The sequence below is a fragment of the Oncorhynchus keta genome, unplaced genomic scaffold, assembly GCF_023373465.1.
Source record: "Oncorhynchus keta strain PuntledgeMale-10-30-2019 unplaced genomic scaffold, Oket_V2 Un_contig_8484_pilon_pilon, whole genome shotgun sequence".
Lineage (NCBI taxonomy): Eukaryota > Metazoa > Chordata > Actinopteri > Salmoniformes > Salmonidae > Oncorhynchus > Oncorhynchus keta.
The window spans coordinates 41,896-60,909 of NW_026290077.1; the positions used below are offsets into that span (position 1 = coordinate 41,896).

At 47.2% G+C, this 19,014-nt stretch overlaps 1 protein-coding gene across 1 annotated transcript in view; it reads left to right on the plus strand.

Annotated features, from left to right (window-relative positions):
* Positions 1–19,014, plus strand: part of LOC127926845 (staphylococcal nuclease domain-containing protein 1-like) — a gene marked incomplete at its 5' end in the record, with an annotated part of 287,826 nt that overhangs the window by 41,416 nt on the left and 227,396 nt on the right. Inside the window, one exon of the mRNA XM_052512463.1 lies at positions 384–493. Coding sequence (XP_052368423.1) covers positions 384–493 — 110 coding nt within the window. The remainder of the gene's footprint in view (positions 1–383; positions 494–19,014) is intronic.

Consider the following 19,014-nt stretch of genomic DNA (forward strand, 5'->3'; position numbering starts at 1 on the left):
AACAAAGGATGAAGCTGCCGTCATTGAAGCACAGCAATTTAGAGGATGTTAACTGTTAACCCAACATGACCACAGAGGGGGAAAACGCTTAGGATTGACCAGCGATGACCAATGATCCATTTAGCTGCCACGATAATGCTCAGCTCCACTAATCTCTAGTGCCACTTCACTTGTCATGGTGGCATCGTTGTATCGTAACTGTCTTAAAGCTGGGTTGTTACCGGGTTGAAATAAATGTCAGATTTTGACTCGTGTATCAGTTGTTAGGGGCAACTTCAACTTGTTGGACAGGAACATTCTAACTGGTCTAAATGTTGTCTAACCTCGTAGTTGTTTTTATTGGCTGTTTTGCTGACACTTGTTCTGTGTTTCTCATTGGCCAGGTATCGAGTGTCCGCGCGGCTCCAGGAACATGCCCGGCGGCATGCAGGTGGCTGAGCCCTTCAGCGACGAGGCCATGGCCTTCACCAAGGAGCTGGTACTACAGAGAGAGGTAAGCGCAACATTCATTTTGGCTCCATTTTCTTTGATTTCAGTGGTTTTACTTGCGACTGCATGTTTGGCTGGTTTTGCGGTCGGACATATTGGATCACATTCGGCCTCCAGTTTCATTTTGTCTCCTGGCTTTCTTTAGTCTGATTTTTGATGACTCTCGGTGTGTTCGTAAATTCACTCTGCAGTGCCAGAGTGTGCTCAGAGTGTGGTCTGGGCATTCGTAAATTCAGAGCGTTGTCAGATTGTCCCTTCGCAAATTCAGAACGTGTCTTTCTCTGAGGGTTCAGAGACTACACTGGATATAGGTTTGAGTAGGGTTGATCCGAGCGTTCTGACCTCACAACGGCAGTCAAGCATCCAAGCTAACATTAGCTAGCTTGCTAGATTCTTCTGGACACAAATGAGAGAACACCTCACTCTGACCATTTTACTCACTATTGTAGAGCTGGTTTTCCTGTTTTCATGTTCATGTTTTCATGTTATTTAGAGTTGGTGATTCTAACTGTGCTGCTGGCAGCAATTTAATTATGTTTTTTTGCCAACGTTTACTGACACCGGCCATATACAACGGGTGTTTAACGTTTGTAAATTCATCAGTTATTCTGCACTTCAGCACACTCGGACGAGTGCTCTGACATCGGAGTTGATGACCAGAGTGAATTTACGAACGCACCCTCTGAGTTGCGTAGAAGGTCGACAATTTTGGATCATGTTTGAACCTCCATTTAGGTTCATCTATGGAACTCTGGTGCCTAGTTTCCCTTGGTGAATGCCATTCTAAATTGATGATAGGAGTTGTTTGTGTTAACTGTGAACCGAGGCCTAGTCTTCCCTCCCCTCATGTCCTTCTGCCATACATCCTTTTCTGACGGGCCGTGGAGAGATGATTCGGTCCTTCACTCCATCAATTGACCAAATCCATAGAACGTCTCAGTTGAATAATGGTAGAGCAGAAAGAAGGGGAGACGGGGAGGACAGGCGATAATTTAGCCTCCTAAAAACCACCCTGTTATGCCCCAAACCCAAAACCTTTCATTGGCTGACTTCCTAACCCCTTTCATACTCTCTGGCAAATGTGGCCTTGTCGCACCCTCCCTCCAGATACTCCCTTTTACAAACTGATTCAAGGTCAGTTTTGTATCTCCCCACTAATAATTAAGGGTATAATTTGGCACGGTAAGCTGATCCTAGATCCAAACGTTTATTGACATGTTAAACAGAAAGCTGCTGAATTAACTGGAGCTAGCTCCAAGGACAGCTAGCCTACTGGCATCCAAGGACAGCTAGCCTACTGGCATCCGAGGACAGCTAGCCTACTGGCATCCGAGGACAGCTAGCCTACTGGAATCCGAGGACAGCTAGCCTACTGGAATCCGAGGACAGCTAGCCTACTGGAATCCAAGGACAGCTAGCCTACTGTAACTCTCCTCTCCGTTGGACCCTGTTGAAGGGCTCTGCGGGGGCATGCTTATCCCATGCGCCTTTGAGCCCCTCTAATTGTCATGGAAATGTGGCTTTGAGGCCAAATGTTTTGGCTGGTGTGGAGCTAAAAGGCTAGCCTGTGTAGGATGAGCTGAGCTAGCCAGATTTCTGCACTAGATTCCCAACTGAAAGCTTTGGAAGTGGAATTGAGGTTAGCAGGAGTATTAGTGATGGAGCACAGTCGGACTCAGACCGCTCTGGCTGCCAGGGACACACATACATAACACCCACACATACATCCACACATACATACACACACACACACATGCATAACACCCACACATACATAACACGCACACATACATACACACACAATATTATACTCAACACAATATAATAATAAGTAATATATGCCATTTAGCTTTTATTCAAAGCGACTTAAAAAATAAACTTTTTTAAATGTTTTTAATGTATACTTTATTTAAACAAAATCTTATTTACAATGACGGCCGACCAAAAGGCCTCCTACGGGGGCCTGGAATGACTTTTTAAAATAAATAAATACATTTACATTTACATTTAAGTCATTTAGCAGACGCTCTTATCCAGAGCGACTTACAAATTGGTGCATACACCTTATGACATCCAGTGGAACAGCCACTTACAATAGTGCATCTAAATCTTTTAGGAGGGGGTGAGAAGGATTACTTACCCTATCCTAGGTATTCCTTGAAGAGGTGGGGTTTCAGGTGTCTCCGGAAGGTGGTGATTGACTCCGAAGTGATTGACTCTGAAATACAATATAAATGTAGGACAAAATACACATCACAACAAGAGAGACACAACACTACATAAAGAGAGACCTAAGACAACATAACAGGGCGGTAGAGACAACATCACACAAAGCAGCCACAACTGTCAGTAAGAGTGTCCATGATTGAGTCTTTGAATGAAGAGATAAAACTGTCCAGTTTGAGTGTTTGTTGCAGCTCGTTCCAATTGCTAGCTGCAGCGAACTGAAAAGAGGAGCAACCCATGGATGTGTGCTATGGGGACCTTTAACAGAATGTGACTGGCAGAACGGTTGTTTTATGTGGAGGATGAGGGCTGCTGTAGATTTCTCAGATAGGGGGGAGTAAAGCCTAACAGGGTTTTATAAATAAGCATCTACCAGTGGGTCTTGCGACGGGTATACAGAGATGCCCAGTTTACAGAGGAGTATAGAGTGCAGTGATGTGTCCTATAAGGAGCATGCATGGCGAATCTGATGGCTGAATGGTAAAGAACATCTAGCCGCTCGAGAGCTCCCTTACCTGCCGATCTATAAATTATGTCTCCGTTATCTAGTAGGATGCTCGTTTGAATCAGGGTTAGTTTGGCAGCTAGGGTGAAAGAGGAGCGATTACGATAGAGGAAACCAAGTCTAGAGTTATCTTTAGCCTGCATATTTGATATGTGCTGAGAGAAGGACAGTGCACCGTCTATCCATACTCCCAAGTACTTGTATGAGGTGACTACCTCAAGCTCTAAACCCTCAGAGGTAGTAATAACACCTGCGGGAAGAGGGGTATTCTTCTTACCAAACCACATGGCCTTTGTTTTGGAGGTGTTCAGAACAAGGTTACGGGTAGAGAAAGCTTGTTGCACACTAAGAAAGCTTTGTTGTAGAGCATTTAACACAAAATCCGGAGGGGCCAGCTGAGTATAAGACTGTATCATCTGCATATAAATGGATGAGAGAGCTTCCTACTGCCTGAGCTATGTTGTTGATGTAAATTGAGAAGAGCGTGGGGCCTAGGATTGAGCCTTGGGGTACTCCCTTGGTGACCGGCAGTGGCTGAGACAGCAGATGTTCTGACTTTATAAACTGCACTCTTTGAGAAAGGTAGTTAGCAAACCAGGCCAAAGACCCCTCAGAGACACCAATACGCCTTAGCTGGCCCACGCAAATGAAATGGTTACTGTATCAAAAGTTTTGGACAAGTCAATAAAAATAACAGCACAATATTGCTTAGAATCAAGGGCAATGGTGACATCATTGAGGACCTTTTAAGGTTGCAGTGACACATCTATAACCTGAGCAGAAACCAGATTGCATACCAGAGAGAATATTATAGACATCAAGAGAGCCAGTCAGTTGATTATTGGCAAGTTTTTCCAACACTTTTATAGTCAAGGCAAAATAGGCCTATCACTGTTAGGATCAGCTTGATCTCCCCTTTAAATAAAGGATGAACCGTGGCTGCCTTCCAAGCAATGGGAACCTCCTCAGAAAGGAGAGAAGGGTTAAAACGGAAGACCCGTTGGATATAGGCGTGGTGATGATAGGGGCAGCTATCTTAAAGAAGAAAGGGTCTAAACCATCTCACCCAGATGTTTTTTTGGGGTCAAGTTTCAGGAGCTTGACCCCAAAAGATCTGTCTTACCAAAAAAGGTTATAACCAGAAAGGTTAACATCAGTGTTCAAAACACTCTTCCTTAACCACGTCTCAGTAATGAACAACGCATCTGGATTGGAGTTGTGAACCCACACTTTCAATTGATCTTTTTTAGGTAATAAGCTTCTAGTGTTAACGTGCAGAGTACCCAGGCTTTTACAAGAGCAGAAATCAGTGAAGCAGATATCAGAGCACAAGTCAGAATTGCGGCTAGCAACAGTAGATGGGCCGGGGTGTACATGCACATCAAGGCACGGCATAGTACAGGGCGAGCTCTGCCTGAGCTGACATTTGAATGTGCATCAGATTGCAACAAGATCATATTGTACAGCAATTTCATCAGGTAATATGAATACAAAGCCGGCGAGAGGTGGTTAGAATAGGATGGGAGGCCAAAAGTCTGTGTAACCAATAGAGTCCCTAGTGTGGGAACAAACAGTCTGTCCCACGGTTGGGTAGAGAAAGTTTGTAGTCAACAAAATATGCAGGAGTCATGAGGCAAATTGCAAAATGCACAAGAAAAAATATATATAAAACGACTTGGGGCCATTGTAAGTTCAGAGTAATTCTCCCCAACAGTGCGTGAGTGCTGGAGGCGAGCGAAAGCTCGGGAGAGAGGGGTGAGTGTGGTGGAGGTACCTGTACCAGACAGGGGGAGACAGGCCAGGGAGAGAGGGGTGAGTGTGGTGGGGGTACCTGTACCAGACAGGGGGAGACAGGCCAGGGAGAGAGGGGTGAGTGTGTACCTGTACCAGACAGGGGGAGACAGGCCAGGGAGAGAGGGGTGAGTGTGGTGGGGGTACCTGTACCAGACAGGGGGAGACAGGCCAGGGAGAGAGGGGTGAGTGTGGTGGGGGTACCTGTACCAGACAGGGGGAGACAGGCCAGGGAGAGAGGGGTGAGTGTGGTGGGGTACCTGTACCAGACAGGGAGACAGGCCTGTACCAGACAGGGGGAGACAGGCCAGGGAGAGGGGTGAGTGTGGTGGGGGTACCTGTACCAGACAGGGGGAGACAGGCCAGGGAGAGAGGGGTGAGTGTGGTGGAGGTACCTGTACCACCTGACCAGGGGAGACAGGCCAGGGAGAGAGGGGTGAGTGTGTGGTGCCAGGGGAGAGGGGTGAGTGTGGTGGGGTACCTGTACCAGACAGGGGGAGACAGGCCAGGGAGAGTGGGGTGGTACCTGTACCAGACAGGGGAGACAGGCCAGGGAGACAGTGTGGTGGGGTACCTGTACCAGACAGGGGAGACAGGCCAGGGAGAGGGGTGTGGTGGAGGTACCTGTACCAGACAGGGGAGACAGGCCAGGGAGAGAGGGGGAGTGTGGTGGGGGTACCTGTACCAGACAGTGGGAGACAGGCCAGGGAGAGAGGGGTGAGTGTGGTGGGGGTACCTGTACCAGACAGGGGGAAACAGGCCAGGGAGAGAGGGGTGAGTGTGGTGGAGGTACCTGTACCAGAGAGGGGTGAGTGTGGTGGGGGTACCTGTACCAGACAGGGGGAGACAACCAGGGCAGACGGTGAACAGATCGCCAGGTGGAATCCAAGCAGCAGTGGAGCAGGATTAGGGGTCCCACCCACTGGGGAGAAGCTTTTATTTCTGGAGGCAGATTTCTTGTAGAAAATGCCAGAAATGGTCTTTGAACAGCAGGTGGGGGCTTCAGAGGATGTGTGAATACATTTTACATATTGGTGGCCCCGGGAATCGAACCCATAACCCTGGCGGTGGAAGCACCATCCTCCACCAAGTGAGACATGCAGGACCAGTCATACCCACGTTGGCTCGGTCACACACACCCTCAGAAACACACAATAGTCTTCCTTCTCTCACACGACATGCAAGTCCCTCTTACCTTCTCTCGACCGTGTGAGTTAGCATGCTTAGGAGAGACTGCTGCTGCTGCCTTAACCTACTGACTGTGGCTAATGCACTCTTAACCCTGCCCAAGCTAATTGTACAGATGGAGGGAGGGATGGACGGACTGAGTAAGAGGGGGAGGGTGAGAGGGAGGTAAAGGGAGGGAGTAGGGTCAGGGAGAGGTTGAGAGGGAAAGAGAAAGAGGGGGAGGGAGGTAAAGGGAGAGGTTGAGAGGGAAAGAGTAAGAGGGGGAGGGAGGTAAAGGGAGGGAGTAGGATCAGGGAGAGGTTGAGAGGGAAAGAGAAAGAGGGGGAGGGAGAGAGGGAGGTAAAAGGGAGGGAGTAGGGTCAGGGAGAGGTTGAGAGGGAAAGAGAAAAAGTGGGGAGAGAAATCCTGTTATCACACTGTCCATCTCTCCATTCCCCAGGTTGAAAATGAGGGCCTTAGTCGAGGTGGCCCGATTAAATTTTTTCCCTCCCCAATCCTCCCAGTGTCACTGCGTTTTAAAACTGCCGCTCCGCTCCAATGGATGCGAATGGAGCCCAGGTGAACTCCTTTTAGGACGTTTTCTGACTGAGTGCAGATTGCTTTTTCATTTAGTGAATGATGTTTGATTGAAGCTGCTCTCCAAGTGGTCCACTTTTCAGTGAATGGGATTTCATTTTAGTTTAGAGGGAATTCTCTCCAGTGAATGGGGTTTCATTTTAGTTTAGAGTGAATTGGGTTTCATTTTAGTTTAGAGGGAATTCTCTCCAGTGAATGGGGTTTCATTTTAGTTTAGAGGGAATTCTCTCCAGTGAATGGGGTTTCATTTTAGTTTAGAGGGAATTCTCTCCAGTGAATGGGGTTTCATTTTAGTTTAGAGGGAATTCTCTCCAGTGAATGGGGTTTCATTTTAGTTTAGAGGGAATTCTCTCCAGTGAATGGGGTTTCATTTTAGTTTAGAGGGAATTCTCTCCAGTGAATGGGGTTTCATTTTAGTTTAGAGAGAATTCTCTCCAGTGAATGGGGTTTCATTTTAGTTTAGAGGGAATTCTCTCCAGTGAATGGGGTTTCATTTTAGTTTAGGGAATTCTCTCCAGTGAATGGGGTTTCATTTTAGTTTAGAGGGAATTCTCTCCAGTGAATGGGGTTTCATTTTAGTTTAGAGGAATTCTCTCCAGTGAATGGGGTTTCATTTTAGTTTAGAGGGAATTCTCTCCAGTGAATGGGGTTTCATTTTAGTTTAGAGGGAATTCTCTCCAGTGAATGGGGTTTCATTTTAGTTTAGAGGGAATTCTCTCCAGTGAATGGGGTTTCATTTTAGTTTAGAGGGAATTCTCTCCAGTGAATGGGGTTTCATTTTAGTTTAGAGGGAATTCTCTCCAGTGAATGGGGTTTCATTTTAGTTTAGAGGGAATTCTCTCCAGTGAATGGGGTTTCATTTTAGTTTAGAGGGAATTCTCTCCAGTGAATGGGGTTTCATATTAGTTTAGAGGGAATTCTCTCCATAGGCATTTCCACCGATGTGTTTGTATTTTTCAGAATCAGACTGTCAATACCGTTAATTTGCAGTCTTAGCAGGGGTATTCAGCTTCAAGGCCTCGCGTGTGCCGAACCGACGCCACGTCAAACATCATTCCCTCTCCTCTGCCCCTTCTCTTACTTCCCCCTCCTCCTTTTGCCTCCTCTCTCCCCTTTCCTCAGGAATGCTGTGTCAGTGCATGCTTGACGGGTCGGCTGGTATGTTGGGGTGTCATCACGCTCTTCAATGTTCTCGCTCTAAAGCACTGCGGCGACGGCGTCTTAATTTCTCCTGATCCAAACGCTCATAATTAAAGTGGCGCGGGTTGAGAGGAGCAGCCATGATTTCTGCCACTATTTTTCTATCTCTCTCTTGCTCTCTACATCTTGGTGTCTACCTCTCGCTCTCCCTCCGCCTTTCTTTTTTCTCTTCCTGTCTCTCTCTCTCCTGCTTCTTGCTCTGTCTTGGTCTCTCTCTCTCTCCACCCTTTTCTCTTTCTGTCTCTCTCTCTCCTGCTTCTTGCTCTGTCTTGGTCTCTCTCTCTCTCCACCCTTTTCTCTTTCTGTCTCTCTCCTGCTTCTTGCTCTGTCTTGGTCTCTCTCTCTCTCCACCCTTTTCTCTTTCTGTCTCTCTCTCCTGCTTCTTGCTCTGTCTTGGTCTCTCTCTCTCTCTCTCTCTCTCTCTCTCTCTCTCTCTCTCTCTCTCTCTCTCTCCTTCCCTCTCTCTCTCATCTCTCTGTGTGCAGTCTTAATCTCTGACTGACACTCGCTCCCTCTTCCCATGCGTACTTCTTGGCAGTATTTCAGGGCAAAGGCATTTAGAAGCAGCCCATATAAGTTGCTCTTTTGATGTTTCCTCCTCGAAACCATGTCTCCTGAGGTACATTGTCGGCAAACATTTTTACATGTTTATTTTCCATCTTCCTCTATTTCACGTCAAGGAGGGTTTTTGTTCATGAATTGTTTGTTGGTGGTAATAGATATGAATTATATTGCGTGCAGAGTTTTTGCGTGGAGAGGAACAGGGGAGTGGGGAAACCATGGATCAGAGGTGTAGGAAACGGAAGGAAAGAGGAAGATGGAAGTGTGAAAAGTGATATGCTGTAGGTCCTGACTGCAACAGAGTATTCTCTGCTCCATCCCTCCATCGCGACTGTCTGTGATAGACAGAATGAGAAAGAACAATAAAAGACTGAGGGAAGTGGGATTTAAAGAGGGCTGGTCTGCCTCCCACGCGTGGCTCTGACCTTGTGTGCTGGTCCCACGGACGTCCCTCTCTGCCCACCACCACATCACGGCTTTAATCACCAAACACCCAACGCTTCAGTTCGCTTAGGGAGACCGTCAAACAGAAATGGACTGACTGGCGGACGGACACACACTCATTGGCCTCTGATCTTTCTCAGTCTATCCATCCCTCTCTTATTCTTTCTCTCTTTCTGTCTTTTTAAATGCCAACTTGGTCTTTCATTCACTTGATCGATTCCTGCCACATGCTATTTCTTTCTTTCTTTCTCTCCACTTCTCTCCACCTCTCTCCACCTCTCTCCACCTCTCTCCACCTCTCTTATCTTCTCTCCACCTTTCTCCTCTCTTTACCTCTCTTATCCTCTCCGCCTCTCTCCCCCTCTGCCCACACAATAACCCAGAATGTCAAGTGGAATGATGTTTTTGGAAATGTTTACAAATGAATAGAAAATGAAAAGCTGAAACATCTTGAGCCAATAAGTTACTCAACTATTTTGTTATTGTAAGCCTAAATAAGTTCAGGAGTAGCTTTAAACTTCTTATGGATCAAATCCCTTTAGCGGGATCGATTTGACAACGTCCGGTGAAATGTATTACTTCAAATTAAATGACTATAAATATTAAACTTTCACGAAATCACAAGTGTAATACATAAAAATAAAGCTTAACTTCTTGTTAATCCAGCCACCATGTCAGATTTCAAAAAGGCTTTATTATGAAAGCAAACCATGCGATTATCTGAGGACAGCACCCTGTGGACAAGTGCCCCAAGCAAGAGTACAGATGGCTTGACACTCAGAAAGGAAAGGGCTACTTCTTAATTTCTCAAAAGAAAAACATACACCAATTTCTAAAGACATCTAGTGGAAGCCATAGGAACTGCAAGCATATTTCTATTAAAAAAGGATTGCCATAGAAATCTAATGGAAAACAGATTGAGCTCAAAAATGTTTTTTTTTTCCTGGATGGATTGTGCTCGGATTTTCGCCTGCCAAATCAGTTCTATTATACTCAGACATTATTCAAAGAGTTTTAGAAACTTCAGAGTGTTTTCTATCCAAATCTACTAATAATATGCATATCGTAGCTTCTGGGCCTAAGTAGCAGGCAGTTTACTTTGGGCACGCTTCTCATCCGGACGTCAAAATACCGCCCCCTATCCCAAAGAAGTTTGAACAAGTCACATACGTTGCATGGACTCACTGTGTGCAATAATAGTGTTTAACATGATTTTTAAATGACTACCCCATCTTTGTACCCCACACATACAATTATCTGTAAGGTCCCTTCAACCACAAAGACCAGGGAGGTTTTCCAATGAATCGCAAAGAAGGGCACCCATTAGTAGATGCAGACATTGAATATCCCTTTGAGCATGGTGAAGTTATTAATTACACTTTGGATGGTGTATCAATACACCCATTCAGGCAACAGGCGCCCTTCCTAACTCAGTGGCCAGAGAAGAAGGAAACTGCTCAGGGATTTCTCCACAACTAGCATAAATGACAGCGTGAAAAGAAGGAAGCCTGTACAGAATAAATATATCCTGATGGCATTAAAGTAATCTGCAAAAAATGTGGGAAAGAAATGTACTTTTTGTTATGAATACAAAGCATTAGGTTTGGGGCAAATCCAACACACCACTGAGTACCACTCTTCATATTATCAAGCATGGTGGTGGCTGCATCATGTTTTGGGTATGCTTGTCATCGGCAAGGACTAGGGAGTTGTTGTTGATAAAAATAAACGAAATAGAGCTAAGCAGAGGCAAACTCCTAGAGGAAAACTTGGTTCAGTCTGCTTTCCAACAGAGACTGGGAGACAAATTCACTAGAACACAAGGCCAAACTGGAGTTGCTTACCAAGATGACATTGAATTTCCTGAGTGGCCTAGTTACAGTTTTGACTTAAATCGTCTTGAAAATCTATGGCAAGACTTAAATGGCTGTCTAGCAATGATCAACAACCAACTTGACAGATTTTGAAGAATTTTTTAAAAGAATAATGGCCAAAAATAGCTCTTAGAGACACTTAGATTTATTTTCCATATATATATATATATATATATATTTATTTTATCTTTTAATTTTTCTTCCACTGACATCACAGTATTTTGTGTAGATCGTTGTCAAAAAATGACAATGAAATCCATTTTAATCCCACTTTGTAACAATGTGGGCAATGTCAAGGTGTGTGAAGGTACTATATGTGTGGACAGTTGATTTTATCACTGCAGTATCTAGTAGGCTATACAGTATCAGAGCTGAATGAACTCATCCCAGACACATCAGGTCACTCTGTCTCTCCCTGGCACCTCTCTGGCCCTTCCTGTTCTCATGTCCACCATTGGTCAGTGACAGCACTGTACCCAGTCATGTGTTAAAGTTAGATGGCCAGCGCCCCCCTGTTCCCAGGCTGGCACAGGGTTGGCAGCACATCCCGACAGGACAGCTGGGCGGGCGGGAGTGGGGGGGCAATGACTCATGTGGCCCGCACAGCAACATTCAGTCAGTCAGTCACCACAGATTACAGGGCACAGACTCCCTCGCTTTAATGCTAATGTCTGTGATTGGGCCCCCCACAGAGTGTCGGTGGGTTTGTGGGTGTCTGTGATTGGGCCCCCACAGAGTGTCGGTGGGTTTGTGGGTGTCTGTGATTGGGCCCCCCACAGAGTGTCGGTTGGTTTTATGTATGTCTGTGATTGCCCCCCACAGATTGTTGTGGGTGTCTGTGATTGGGCCCCCCACAGAGTGTCGGTGGGTTTGTGGGAGTTTTAGGTGTGTGTTTCTAATCGGGACGCTTTTGATTAGTGTTTTACTGCGCTGCTGGGGTGTCCACCCTTTCTGTGGAAGTTTGAAAGAAATTGCAGTATTGGAAATGGTACTTTTACCTGCAGCATTAAGACCTGCCCAACCCTATAATTTATCCAAGCCAGCCACTGCAGGTTGATGGCACCTTCATTGGGGAGGATGAGCTCGTGGTAATGAGTGGAATTGTATCAAACACATTGAACACATGGTTTCCAGGTGCTTGATGCCATTCAGTTGAATCTGTTCCACATTTATTATGAGTCGTCCTCCCCTCAGCAGCCTCCTGTGAAGCCAGCCTGTATGAGAATCACCCACTATATGCATTTGGAGGTGGCTAGGCCTGTTTAACATTCTCCTGCTCACCAGGTTCTGGGTGAGAAAGTGCATCCTTCATGTGTTTTGAGCCTTTTAATGTCTATTTTGCCTCTCACTCCAAGACCATATTGGATTTCTCCTTCGTCTGGCGCTTTGCATTGATTTCCGTTCACGTCTGAATTATTTGGCGTGAGTCAGATTACACAAGTGCCGCGCTTCCATCTCTCATCCCTCTCTCCCCCTCCCATCTCCCTTCTCCCTCTATCTAGTGCTTCCATCTCTCTCTCCTCCTCCCATCTCCCTTCTCCCTCTATCTAGTGCTTTCATCTCTCTCTCCTCCTTCCGTCTCCCACTCTATCTAGCGCTTCCATCTCTCATCCCTCTCTCCTCCTCCCGTCTCCCTCTATCTAGCGCTTCCATCTCTCTTCCCTCTCTCCTCCTCCCGTCTCCCTCTCTCTATCTAGCGCTTCCATCTCTCTCTCGTCCTCCTGTCTCCCTCTCTCTATCTAGCGCTTCCATCTCTCATCCCTCTCCTCCTTCCGTCTCCCTCTCTCTATCTAGCGCTTCCATCTCTCATCCCTCTCTCCTCCTCCCGTCTCCCTCTCTCGATCTATCTAGCGCTTCCATCTCTCATCTCTCTCTCCTCCTCCCGTCTTCCTCCCTCTCTCTATCTAGCGCTTCCATCTCTCATCTCTCTCTCCTCCTCCCGTCTCACTCCCTCTCTCTATCTAGCGCTTCCATCCCTCATCCCTCTCTCATCCTCCCGTCTCCCTCTCTCTATCTAGCGCTTTCCACATCTCTGTGTACATTCATGTGTTCATTTGTATGTACAGCCAGGTCTCGGTGAGCTGACATGCTTGTGTCGATAGACAGTGCATTCAGAAATTATATTCAGACCCCTCGACTTTTTCCACATTTTGTTACGTTACAGCCTTATTCTAAAATGGGTTAAATAGTCCCCCGCCCTCATCTACACACAATACCCTATAATGACAAAGAAAAAACTGTTTTATAGACATTTTTACAAATGTATTAAAAATAACCATTTCACATTTACATAAGTATTCAGACCCTTTACTCAGTACTTTGTTGAAGCACCTTTGGCATCGGTTACAGCCTTGAGTCTTCATGGGTATGACACTACAAGCTTGGCACACCTGTATTTGGGGAGTTTCTCCCATTCTTTTCTGCAGATCCTCTAAAGCTCTGTCAGGTTGGATGGGGAGCATCGCTGCACAGCTATTTTCAGGTCTCTCCAGAGATGTTAGATCGGGTTCAAGTCTGGGCCACTCAAGAACATTCAGAAACATGTCCCGAAGCCACGTTGTCTTGGCTGGGTCATTGTCCTGTTGGAAGGTGAGCCTTCGCCCCTGTCTGAGGTCCTAAGCACTCTGGAGTAGGTCTTCATCAAGAATCGCTCGTTACTTTGCTCCATTCATCTTTGGCCTGATCATGACTAGACTAGTCTTCCAGTCCCTGCTGCTGAAAAACATCCCTCCACAGCATGATGCTGCCACCACCATGCTTCACTGTAGGGATGGTGCCAGGTTTCCTCCAGATGTGACGCTTGCCATTCAGGTCATAGAGTTCTATCTTGGTTTCATCAGAACAGAGAATCTTGTTTCTCATGATCTGAGAGTCCTTTAGAAGCTTTTTGGCAAACTCCAAGTGGGCTGTCATGTGCGTTTTACTGAGGAGTGGCTTCTGTCTGGTCACTCTACCATAAAAGGCTGATTGGTGGAGTGCTGCAGAGATGGTTTTCCTTCTGGAAGGTTCTCCCTTCTCCACAGAGGAACTCTGGAGCTCTGTCAGAGTGACCATCGGGTTGTTGGTCATCTCCCTGACCAAGGCCCTTCTCCCCCGTTTGGCCGGGTGGGCAGCTCTAGGAAGAGTCTTGGTGTTTCCAAACTTCTTCCATTTAATAATGATGGAGGCCACTGAGTTCTTTGGGACCTTGGGGACTCCAATCAAGTTGTAGAAACATCTGAAGGATGGTCAATGGAAACAGGATGCACCTGAGCTCAATTTCAAATCTCATAGCAAAGGGTCTGAATACTTAATAATGCTATTTCTCTTTTTTATTTGTAATACATTTGCAAAAATATCAAACCTGTTTTCACTATGTCAGTATGGGGTATTGTGTGTAGATTGCGGAGTTACTTTTAAAAACGTAATCCATTATAGAATAGGGCTGTAACGTAGCAAAATGTGAGAAAGTCGAGCTCTTAATACTTTCCGTAGGCACTGTAGCGTGTGTGTGTGTGTGTGTGTAGTTAAATAATAGATGGTGTGTTTTATAGGCCAGACAGACTTGGGGACACTGAGAATTCTCCCCCTGGGGACAGTTTGTTTGTAGGGTCTTTAAAGCATTAAACCACCAATACTATTCTCAATATCATTTCCAAATATATGATTTATATAGAATACATGGATGTCTTCTTCCATCCACTACTTTTATTCAGAACTGTTTTACTTTAGTAGTATTTACATGCATCACATGCCAATATGCCAATATGGTTTATTGACTTAAATTCAAGCACCGGAACACTGCCTCTGCAATAGGCGACAACCTAACCATGAACGCACCCGGTCCCCTTACCTAGTGCCAGTGTGTGAGAGATGGCGTTATCCGTGGCCCTCTTTAATAGTACTGACTTATAGGATGGAGGAGACAGGAATGTCCCCCATAAACTCCTCTACGCCACGGCAGAGAGATGGAGGAGACAGGAATGTCCCCCATAAACTCCTCTAAGCCACGGCAGAGAGATGGAGGGAAAGGAATGTCCCCCATAAACTCCTCTACGCCATGGCAGAGAGATGGAGGAGACAGGAATGTCCCCCATAAACTCCTCTACGCCACGGCAGAGAGATGGAGGGAAAGGAATGTCCCCCATAAACTCCTCTACGCCACGGCAGAGAGATGGAGGGAAAGGAATGTCCCCCATAAACTCCTCTACGCCACGGCAGAGAGATGGAGGGAAAGGAATGTCCCCCATAAACTCCTCTACGCCACGGCAGAGAGATGGAGGGAAAGGAATGTCCCCCATAAACTCCTCTACGCCACGGCAGAGAGATGGAGAAAGGAATGTCCCCCATAAACTCCTCTACGCCACGGCAGAGAGATGGAGGAGACAGGAATGTCCCCCATAAACTCCTCTACGCCACGGCAGAGAGATGGAGGAGACAGGAATGTCCCCCATAAACTCCTCTACGCCACGGCAGAGAGATGGAGAAAGGAATGTCCCCCATAAACTCCTCTACGCCACGGCAGAGAGATGGAGGGAAAGGAATGTCCCCCATAAACTCCTCTACGCCACGGCAGAGAGATGGAGGAGACAGGAATGTCCCCCATAAACTCCTCTACGCCACGGCAGAGAGATGGAGGAGACAGGAATGTCCCCCATAAACTCCTCTACGCCACGGCAGAGAGATGGAGAAAGGAATGTCCCCCATAAACTCCTCTACGCCACGGCAGAGAGATGGAGGGAAAGGAATGTCCCCCATAAACTCCTCTACGCCACGGCAGAGAGATGGAGGGAAAGGAATGTCCCCCATAAACCCCTCTACGCCACGGCAGAGAGATGGAGGAGACAGGAATGTCCCCCATAAACTCCTCTAAGCCACGGCAGAGAGATGGAGGGAAAGGAATGTCCCCCATAAACTCCTCTACGCCACGGCAGAGAGATGGAGGGAAAGGAATGTCCCCCATAAACTCCTCTACGCCACGGCAGAGAGATGGAGGGAAAGGAATGTCCCCCATAAACTCCTCTACGCCACGGCAGAGAGATGGAGAAAGGAATGTCCCCCATAAACTCCTCTAAGCCACGGCAGAGAGATGGAGGAAAGGAATGTCCCCCATAAACCCCTCTACGCCACGGCAGAGAGATGGAGGAGACATGAATGTCCCCCATAAACTCCTCTACGCCACGGCAGAGAGATGGAGGGAGAGGAATGTCCCCCATAAACTCCTCTACGCCACGGCAGAGAGATGGAGGGATAGGAATGTCCCCCATAAACTCCTCTACGCCACGGCAGAGAGATGGAGGGAAAGTAATGTCCCCCATAAACTCCTCTACTCCACTGCAGAGAGATGGAGGGATAGGAATGTCCCCCATAAACTCCTCTACGCCACGGCAGAGAGATGGAGGGAACGAGAATGAGGTATGTGCTTTATCATCCCCAGACGTTTATGAGCGTGACCTTGTGTGTGTGAAGAAAACGCTGATAAGCTCTGGCTAACAATTTCGCCATCCATTCTGATGAGCCCCACGGTACTCCATACACCCTGGGTCTCTGTAGACACACACACACACACACACACACACACACACACAGACACACAGACACACAGACACATAGACACATAGACACATAGAGTCACCTATGTGCTTGAGAATGTAAAATGTATGCTCTCATGCCTGTAAGTCACTTTGGATAAAAGTGTCTGCGAAAATGGCATACACTGTATATATATGGAAGTGGAGCAGCCATTTTGATCGTGATAGATCAGGGTTGTGTGTGTTGCGTGCTCGTTGATGTGAATAGACAGCCTATAATTAGCTAGATTAGCTCTGCTCCATGACCTTTCATGAGGAATGATGTGTTATGACTGGTCACGCTGTTCTTACCTCCACACACACACACACAGTGGTGGGACAGAGAGGGTGTGTGTGTGTCTATCCCCTACTGTGAGTCTGGACCCTGCGGGCGGTGCTGTTATGCTAAAGGGACTAGCTGTAGCATCTTAATATGTCTTACCCTTCAAGGGCACTGCACCATGAAAGACCTCAGTGACGTGAATAATACATGTTCTGTGGTGCAGGTAGATCTCTCTATCGCTCTCTGCTTCTCTCTCTATCGCTCTCTGCTTCTCTCTATCGCTCTCTGCTTCTCTCTATCGCTCTCTGCTTCTCTCTATCGCTCTCTGCTTCTCTCTATCGCTCTCTGCTTCTCTCTATCGCTCTCTGCTTCTCTCTCTATCGCTCTCTGCTTCTCTCTATCGCTCTCTGCTTCTCTCTATCGCTCTCTGCTTCTCTCTATCGCTCTCTGCTTCTCTCTATCGCTCTCTGCTTCTCTCTATCGCTCTCTGCTTCTCTCTATCGCTCTCTGCTTCTCTCTATCGCTCTCTGCTTCTCTCTATCGCTCTCTGCTTCTCTCTATCGCTCTCTGCTTCTCTCTATCGCTCTCTGCTTCTCTCTATCGCTCTCTGCTTCTCTCTATCGCTCTCTGCTTCTCTCTATCGCTCTCTGCTTCTCTCTATCGCTCTCTGCTTCTCTATCGCTCTCTGCATCTCTCTATCGCTCTCTGCTTCTCTCTATCGCTCTCTGCTTCTCTCTCTATCGCTCTCTGCTTCTCTCTATCGCTCTCTGCTTCTCTCTCTCTGCTCTCTGCTCTTTTTTCTCTCTATCGCTCTTTCTGCTTCTCTATCGCTCTCTGCTTCTCTCTATCGCTCTCTGCTTCTCTCTATCTGCTTCTTTTTGCTTCTCTCTATCGCTCTCTGCTTCTCTCTCTATCGCTCTCTGCATCTCTCTATCGCTCTCTGCTTCTCTCTCTATCGCTCTCTGCTTCTCTCTCTATCGCTCTCTGCTTCTCTCTATCGCTCTGCTTCTCTCTATCGCTCTGCTTCTCTCTATCGCTCTCTGCTTCTCTCTATCCCTCTCTGCTTCTCTCTATCCCTCTCTGCTTCTCTCTATCGCTCTCTGCTTCTCTCTCACTCTCTACTTCTCCATCTCTCTCTGCTTCTCTCTTCAACTGCGGGTTCATAGATTTTCAGCTTACGACTCAGAGGACATAGATAAAAAGAGAGATGTTCAGGAGAGGGAGACTACGGTAGCCTGCCTCCCCGAGAGCCACGTGCTGAGAAGGTAGGAGTCCACATTTTCCTTGTGTCTCTGCAGACAACAGTTATCTCAGTGAACCTGTGCACCAGTGTGATTCACCTGGCCTATTTAGAAGATCCAGTTGGTCAAATTCTCCTCCCCTCGTCCTCTCTGCTTTCTCTCCGTGTTTTGCACCAGCCTTTTTATGTTGCTGTCACCTCCTGTGGGCCCACTGACTTTCTTTCTCTCGCTTTCTCTTGCTTCTATTTTGATCTTTCTCTTTCTGTCTCCTGTTTAGTCGTTCTTTTCTCTCTCTCGCTCGCTCCCTCACTGTCTCTCTCTCGCTGTATATTTCTCTCTCTCTCTCTGTCCGTCTCTCTGTCCCTCTCTCGGTGTTTGCTGGCTGTAGGTGTTGGACAGTGTGTTGCTAAGTGACTGGGTTGAGTGGGGCCGCTGCTGGGGACCTTACAGAACAAGCTTGTTATCAAGAGCCCTCTCTCTCACACCTTTTTCCCTCCCTCCCTCCCTCCCTCCCTCCCTCCCTCCCTCCCTCCCTCCCTCCCTCCCTCCCTCCCTCCCTCCCTCCCTCCCTCCCTCCCTCCCTCCCTCCCCCTCCCTCCCTCCCTCCCTCCCCCTCCCTCCCTCCCTCCCTCCCTCCATTTTATTCTCTTGCTCTCGTTTGTCTGGTTGTTCCTCTTTCTTGTGGTCTTTTCGCTCCCTTCATCTGGTTTGTACCGTATGAGGGGTGTTATTAAGACATGATAGTATGTTGTGTGTGGTGTGGTGTGGTGTGGTGTGTACCAACCTTTCTTTGTCGGTGGCTCCAGACAGTGACATAACGTCCCACTGTGGGAGGAAAGGATTTGGATTCTTTCTTCTCCTCTGTCAGCAGTCCAGGTGTCTCTGCCTGTTGTGTGTGTCGTCAGGAATGAAACCGTTTTGAGTAATCCATCATGTTCCCACTTCCCCTGGCAAGTGTCCTCTGTTTCAGAACCAGCGTTAGAAAAACAATTGTAGTAACCAGTACAGCTGGGAACAAGAAGCTCTGATCTCCCCCTGTAGTGGTCAATGGCCATGCCTGTACCTGTCCAGAGTGAGTGACGTTCAA